Source organism: Argopecten irradians, chromosome 3, assembly GCF_041381155.1.
Source record: "Argopecten irradians isolate NY chromosome 3, Ai_NY, whole genome shotgun sequence".
Taxonomy (NCBI): Eukaryota; Metazoa; Mollusca; class Bivalvia; order Pectinida; family Pectinidae; genus Argopecten; species Argopecten irradians.
Window position 1 is genome coordinate 23,246,847 of NC_091136.1, and position 7,615 is coordinate 23,254,461.

General features: G+C 36.7%; 1 protein-coding gene across 3 annotated transcripts; it reads left to right on the top strand.

Annotated features, from left to right (window-relative positions):
• On the top strand, positions 1-6,977 carry LOC138317915 (alpha-ketoglutarate-dependent dioxygenase alkB homolog 6-like). Of its 3 annotated transcripts, none has more exons than XM_069259884.1 (6): positions 1-114; positions 1,886-2,015; positions 2,504-2,550; positions 3,391-3,501; positions 5,689-5,799; positions 6,639-6,977. In XM_069259884.1, the coding sequence occupies exons 1-6, from the start codon at positions 70-72 to the stop codon at positions 6,909-6,911; spliced, it is 717 nt and encodes a 238-aa protein (XP_069115985.1). In that variant the 5' UTR covers positions 1-69; the 3' UTR covers positions 6,912-6,977. The 3 variants fall into 3 exon arrangements, with proteins under 3 accessions (XP_069115985.1, XP_069115986.1, XP_069115987.1); XM_069259885.1 differs by having other exon boundaries at positions 84-222; XM_069259886.1 differs by lacking the exon at positions 1-114 and adding an exon at positions 150-273.
• The last annotated feature ends 638 nt before the right edge of the window (positions 6,978-7,615 follow it).

Here is a 7,615-nt window from a genome sequence, read left to right on the forward strand (position 1 = left end):
CGCTAAATTCCTCGACCAATGAACACACTCCTAACAAAATGTAATTACATCAATATCAGCATTTAAAGAATGACAGACGTTCGTGTAGATCTAGAAGACTACAAGGTGTCGAAAGTAAGCCTACGTGTTCTTCATTAAAACATTTAAGTGTTAATTAGCATTTTTGACGAGGATGAAAAATACTGTGCAGTACGTCATCTAGACTAGCGCTCAACTACATATGTATGTATATAAATTAGCTCAAAGGTAAAGTGAAAGTAGACAACTATACATGTAAGTAGGCCTTTATGCATCTGATTATATGGAGAATTGCAAATAGCGTACTTGGTAAAATATTCTGCGCTAGAGATACATCGACAATATAACAGTTGAAGTGATAAAAATATGTCATATAATTAGTCGATAAAAAAAAAACAAACAAAAAAAAAACCAAACAAAAAGTAGACAAGCTACTAATGAAGCAGAAAAAATATATCACCTTCTGACTGACTACTAACCAGGCCGTAATATATGGGTTTAATATACCTCTACTTTATTTACGCTATATAAAAGTTACTTGGTTAAATTGACTAGCTCCCTACTTTTTTTCCAAAACCTTCGCTGAGCTATAGGCAAGTTCGAGGGAAACAGGAAACTTGATATATCACTCAATCCCATACTTTAATTGTTTTAATATACCGATACATACAAAAGCTATGATTAAACTAAAAATACATTTCTCTCATACGCTATATTCCTGTCGCGTAGAGCAATGGTCATTAGAGATTGAGAACATTTTACTTTGTTATCGATCTACGTAATCTTATCTTCAAACATACAAATTATATCAAGATGATGATTGTGATTCCATATCCGTTTTGTTTTGCTTCTATTCAAACCGCAGGTTAAAATTTGATTCCGCTATGATTTCTCAATATTTCAACATTTTACCACTATTAGGCATAATACTAAGTTTATTTAGAAGTATTGTTGAAATTCCGAGACGTTAACCACTTACAGGTAGCCTAAATATAATACATAACACTGTATGTACAGGTACATATAAAAGTTATTGTCCTCTGACCCCATTGCATTTTTCACAAGCCTCTCACTTACAAGATAAACATGACAACGTGTTCGGTAACAGTTTCTGATCGATACTAACGTCGTCTGAGTACGTCAACGGAGATGGCGTGGTCGGAAACTAGCTCCGCCCAATGTAACGTCAAGTAGCAACTGATGGCGTGATCGGAAACAAGTCCCACCCACCTCGAATCTGATTGGTTAAACGAAATTAGTAGAGTACGGGTGTGTGCTAGCTTCCAGGGGTGTGTTAGTTCGAAGACTAACATTTCCCTCGGCTCCGCCTGGGGAAATAGACATGTCTTGGGAAACCAGAAACTTGCTATATCCCTCAACCCCATACTTTAACTGTATATTAGAACATCACCATCACATGAGACCAGTTTTATGACATTGTCAAGGGACACATCACAATGCTATCTTCATTTCCAGGCAATGTTGTTAAATTAAAAGCGCAAAAGATAAAATGTCGCAGAAATCTGTGTTTTCTTGAAAACAATATTCAGTTTCATGAAGATTACAAGTAGATCAATATAGAAAATAAGTGAGCTGTCTTCTGTAGAAAAGCAATATTTCCATCCTTCTCCGTAGACCACAGCCTGTCGGCCTGTTGGCTATCTTGACTCTTGCTGTCTATAGCAGACAATCATGATGTCATGGTAACAACCCCTAGAATGACAGATACACTAAAACATGTAAACACAGTGTTAGGATTGTGGATGCATGGTTAAATGTGTAGGGAAGCTTTACATACTTAGGTTGTATATTATTACACTTGTTGAACATTACATACATGATATGTGGTTGTTTATAAATCTTTCAGGCACCACCAACAATCTATTACATCCCAGATTATATAACAAAGGAAGAAGAGGATCTACTGATGAAAAATGTTTATTCAGCACCAAAACCCAAATGGACTCAGCTATCAAACAGACGACTACAGAACTGGGGTAGGTGATCCACACAACATGATATTGTAAATGGTTACTTAAACATTTAGTTATGTTAGTCTTAAGTCATTTTTTATGTTTTAACAATTTTTTTAAAGATGCTCCACAGCTGAAGAAGGTTTTTTTTTCTTTATCAAAAACATGAGTAGATGAATTAGTATTTTTCTTCAGGTACATAAGTTACTTACTTTACACCATTACCACCATTGAAAAGTTTGAGCTTCCCATTTTACTTCAAGATAAAATTATTGAAAATGATTAATTGCAACCCACAAAAATTCTGTGGCACTATTTCCTATATGGAATGAAGTACTGATTGCTCATGCACCAAAAGCAAAATAAATGATCTTTTATTATTTTTTGTGTTAATTATACATACAATTAAATCCCAATTACTATTCAAATGAAGTGTATCATTCGGCAGTGGAGCATCTGTGAGTGTTACATAACTCACACTAAATTAAATATGTATGTCTCCTTCATTCTAGGTGGACTGCCACATCCTAAAGGAATGATACAGGAAGACATGCCACCGGTAATGAATACAAACTTTCTTATAACACTGTCTGTATATTGAACATCTAAATAGGATTACTTTCAAATTTACAACTCATAATTATGATATATCTGTACACATGTGTTAGACCAAGGTAACATACCTGTACAACTAGAGTCAATGCCACATACCAGACAAAGTCATACTATCTACATAAGGGAAAGGTCATAGGCCTGTACCCCTTAGGTTATGGTAACTTTGAACCTATAAGGGAACAATCACAGACATGCTCACCTAAGGTCAAGGTCAAAGACTTGCTCACCTAAGGTCAAGCTCACAGACTTGCTCATCGAAGATCAAGGTTTCTCACCTGATGTCAAGTTTGCAGACCTGCTCACCTAAGGATAAGGTCATAGACATGCTCATCTAAGGTCAAGATCAAAGACCTGTTCACATATGGCCAATGATACAGACTTGCATTCCTAATGCGAAGGTCACAGACCTGCTCACTTAAGCTATTTAAAAGTCAAGGTAATTAACAGACAGCTGTGACCTAGGGCCAAAAATAAATTCATGTGTAAGTGACAAGATCATGGTGTTATATAACTTTCTCTGTGCATATAGAATACAAAGAACATATACAAGTTGCTTCTTCAATGTTTGAAAATGAAAATAGACAGTTAAAAATAAATTTAGGACTAGATTAAGATTTTGGATTGAAGCTTTGAAATGCACCACACACAGCAAGTTATGTAGACTTCATTTCTGATGTCTGTGTTGTTTAATATAAATAATTAGAGAATCAAAGCCTGTTTATATATATATATATATCAAGTTTGACCAAACTACACTACAATGTAGATTATGTTGTAATTTCAGTGGCTAAAGGTATACACAGACAGGATATCAACAACTGGCTCCAGACTTTTTGGAGATAAAACTTTGAATCATGTATTGGTAAATGAATATGAAGCTGGGCAAGGCATAATGGTAAATATTACGTAATGATAATAGTTTTTGATACTCCGGCTGTATTTTTGCACACCAGGTAACACAAATTATCTTGGTAACCTTGATTATTAAAACGCTTATATCAAATTAACATACGGTAAACATCCAGTTAATTAGATACGCAGATAGTTCGAACACACAGTTTTTTCAGGAAAAAACAGTAGAATGTAAAGACTTTTATAATTAAAGATGCTCCACCGCCAACAGAGCATAAATGACATTCATCATTTGAACAATAATTGGTGTTTAATCGTATATGTATATGTCTAATTAACACAAAAAATAATATGAAATAATTTATTTCGCCATTGGTGCATGCGCAATTAGTTCTTCATTCCATATAGGATATAGTGACAAGGAATTTTTTCGGGATGCAATTAATTATTTTTTATAATTTTAACTTTGAAGTAAAGTTAGAAGCTCAAAATTGTCAGTGGTGGTAATGGTGTAAAGTAAGTAACTTTTGTAACTGAAGAAAAATACCTAATCGTTTGCTCCAGTTTTTAATAGTGAAAAAATACTATTTGTCAGCGGTGGAGCACTTTAATTAAACTTATTTTATCAAGAAAAGAATTTAGAAGGAAGTTTTTTTTTTTTAGCTCACCTGGCCCGAAGGGCCGGTGAGCTTATGTCATGGCGCGGCGTCCGTCGTCCGTCCGTCCGTCCCGTCCGTCGTCCGTCCGTCCGTCAACATTTCCTTTAAATCGCTACTTGTCCTAGAGTTCTGAATGGAATGTAACCAAATTTGGCCACAAACATCCTTGAGGGAAGGGGAACAGAACTTGTATAAATTTTGGCTCTGACCCCCCGGGGGCAGGAGGGGCGGGGCCCAATAGGGAAAATAGAGGTAAATCCTATAAATCGCTACTTGTCCTAGAGTTCTGAATGGAATGTAACCAAATTTGGCCACAAACATCCTTTGGGGAAGGGGAACAGAACTTGTATAAATTTTGGCTCTGGTCCCCCAGGGGCAGGAGAGGGCGGGGCCCAATAGGGGAAATAGAGACAATCTGAATTATAATGTGTATAAAATTTTGGCTCTGGTCCCTCCCCGGGGGCTCAATAGGTGTTAATAGAGGCTTTATATCGGCCTACTATATAGTGTTCCATAGATCCTTGGGGGATCATAAAACAAGGACAAGGGGTAATGTTAAATCCTTTACATCTATAGTCCATACATTATTTATTCCTTCATTTTGGCTCTGGTTTTGAAATAGGGTAAATCCATTAACCTTGTCGTAGACTGAATGGAATGTAACCAAATTAAAGACATTGAACTTTGAATTGGGCTCTTTGGTGACCAATTGACCTTTCCATAACCAACTTTCAACATCCTTTGGGAAGATGGAACAAGCATCCCCCGGGGGCAGGCGGGGCGGGGCCCAATAGTGAGAGGTAAATCCTTTACAACTCGCTTACTTAGTCATAGAATCATTGTAACCAAATTTTTGGATTTTTGGCTCTGTTGGGGCAGGGAGGGGCGGGCCCCATCCTTTAACTGTCACTATAGACTTCACTGCTCTGCCCAATAGGGGTAAATGGTTAATCCTTTTATCGCCTACTTAGTTACAGTAATTTTTTACAAGAACAGTAACTTGTATAAATTTTGGCTCTGTGGGGGCGGGTGGGGTGGGGCCCAATAGGGATATAGAGGTTAATATTAAAAATTTGATATACAGACATCTTATGGCTAATCTTGAATAGAGACAATCTTTATAATGTGTACACTAAATCATAGGTAGAGTTATTTACATCATTTTTTGGGTGTAAACACAGTATGAACCTTTCCATATCAACATTGGTATGATTTCATGTTAATAGACTTCACTTTCTGGTTAGATTTATAGCAGCTAAGGAAGGTAAATATGTTTGAAAATTGAATAGAGCACACAATTTGTGGTATGTTTTTACTGTTGAAAATTGTTTCCTGATCCTGTTAAAAGAAATCAATCAATGCCTATTGTAGGCTTTTGATCTATAAAACATGTGGGAACCACTTTCAAGGTTCAATTGTATCTTATATGTATTTATGCTTGAAGTTATTAAGATGTTTCTCCTTTACTATTTCTTTAAAATCCTATTCTCTTTTTATGTGGTTTGGTATCATATAAAGATTGAATGGTGATATATTTTGATGAATGCTACATTCTGTTTCTCCATTCACAGCCCCATGAGGACGGGTCGTTGTTCTTCCCGACAGTATCCACCATCAGTCTTGGATCACATACACTTCTAGATTTCTATTATCATATTCAGCAGGATGAGGAGACTACAAAGGTACGTTTTAATCTAGGATCAGAAATCTCACACGGGAGGTGATCCATTCAATGTACAGTATGGGGAGGCCACAAAGGTATGTTTTAATCTAGGATCAGAAATCTTACACTGGAGGTGATCCATTCAATGTACAGGATGAGGAGGCCACAAAGGTACGTTTAAATCTAGGATCAGAAATCTCACACGGGAGGTGATCCATTCAATGTACAGGATGAGGAGGCCACAAAGGTACGTTTTAATCTAGGATCAGAAATCTTACACTGGAGGTGATCCATTCAATGTACAGGATGGGGAGGCCACAAAGGTATGTTTTAATCTAGGATCAGAAATCTTACACTGGAGGTGATCCATTCAATGTACAGGATGAGGAGGCCACAAAGGGTTTTATCTAGGATCAGTTTGATCCATTCAATGTACAGATGGGGAGGCCACAAAGGTATGTTTTAATCTAGGATCAGAAATCTTACACGGGAGGTGATCCATTCAATGTACAGGATGAGGAGGCCACAAAGGTACGTTTTAATCTAGGATCAGAAATCTCACACGGGAGGTGATCCATTCAATGTACAGGATGAGGAGGCCACAAAGGTACGTTTAAATCTAGGATCAGAAATCTTACACTGGAGGTGATCCATTCAATGTACAGTATGGGGAGGCCACAAAGGTATGTTTTAATCTAGGAACAGAAATCTCACACTAGCAGATATTGATTCAATGTACAGTAAAACATGAATATATCTAAAGAGAATATTTCTGTATCCGAGAGGTAAATTGCAGCTTGTATTCACCAGTGTTACATCATTTAAGTTTGATTTCAATCTGGTTTGATTGTTTTTCAGGACAGCAGTACATCCCAAGATGAGCGCCATTTTGCGTCCCTATTACTGGAGCCCCGTAGTCTTGTGTTTGTAACAGAGGATATGTACAAATTACACCTCCACGGGATCACAGAGAGAAAGTCTGACATAATCACGGACAAAGTGTCAAATTTAGACCTGTGTAAGTCTGTCAGTGTGGGAGACAATCTGCAACGATCAACTCGGGTCTCTCTCACCATCAGACACGTACCAAAGATACTGAAAGCCAAACTGTTTATGGGGAAGAAAAGATGATAATGTGTTTTATTTTGTTATTCATATACATGCAGTTCTGTTTAATAAATTTGTATTTTTACTGTTCCAATGGTTTTTGGTGTTGTTCTGGTAAAATTCGCCAATCATTTAGGTGTTTGAGCGTCTACAGATCTAATCTCCAGGGATAATGATATCCACACTCAGGAGACCAATCACATGCAGTAGAAACTTCCTTTGAAGATTACAGGAGTGATGCCCAACTTCAAAGCCACATAGTCAACCATAATGTACCACTAATTCTTTTGATGTACATCAAAGGACCAAATTAACTGTTCATCCGTTGCCACAAACAGAGCATTCAGGTTTGCTATGACATAGTCCAGGAGTAGATATTATGACAGTGATAGTAACCCCTTGAGTATCGAGGATGTCTGACCAGATACACATTCACTCAGTAATTAATCTACTTTTTCTCCATGATGATAAGGTACAAAGTTAAATCTAATGAATGGCCTTTATCTACCTTCAAGATGCAAAGGTCCAAGGATTCAATTTTTAAAATTCATTCTTCAAAAACAGGATAAGTGGAGGTTATGGAACTACAGATATGTAGGGATGAAAGTTTATCTTTGTTCAATTGTGTGACCTTGACAAAATAACATTTTCGCTCAAAAGTTATTAAAAAAGATTTAGCATACTGTAATAATGGTCCTCTAACTTAGTTTGATTTATTGATCAAATAC

Bases quoted from the DNA above. Each gene is read 5' to 3' on its own strand.
- LOC138317915 (XM_069259884.1), top strand. From the start codon at position 70: ATGACAGACGTTCGTGTAGATCTAGAAGACTACAAGGTGTCGAAA. The intron at 115-1,885 runs GTAAGCCTACGT...TAAATCTTTCAG, and splicing joins AAGACTACAAGGTGTCGAAA to GCACCACCAACAATCTATTA. The intron at 3,502-5,688 runs GTAAATATTACG...CTCCATTCACAG, and splicing joins AAGCTGGGCAAGGCATAATG to CCCCATGAGGACGGGTCGTT.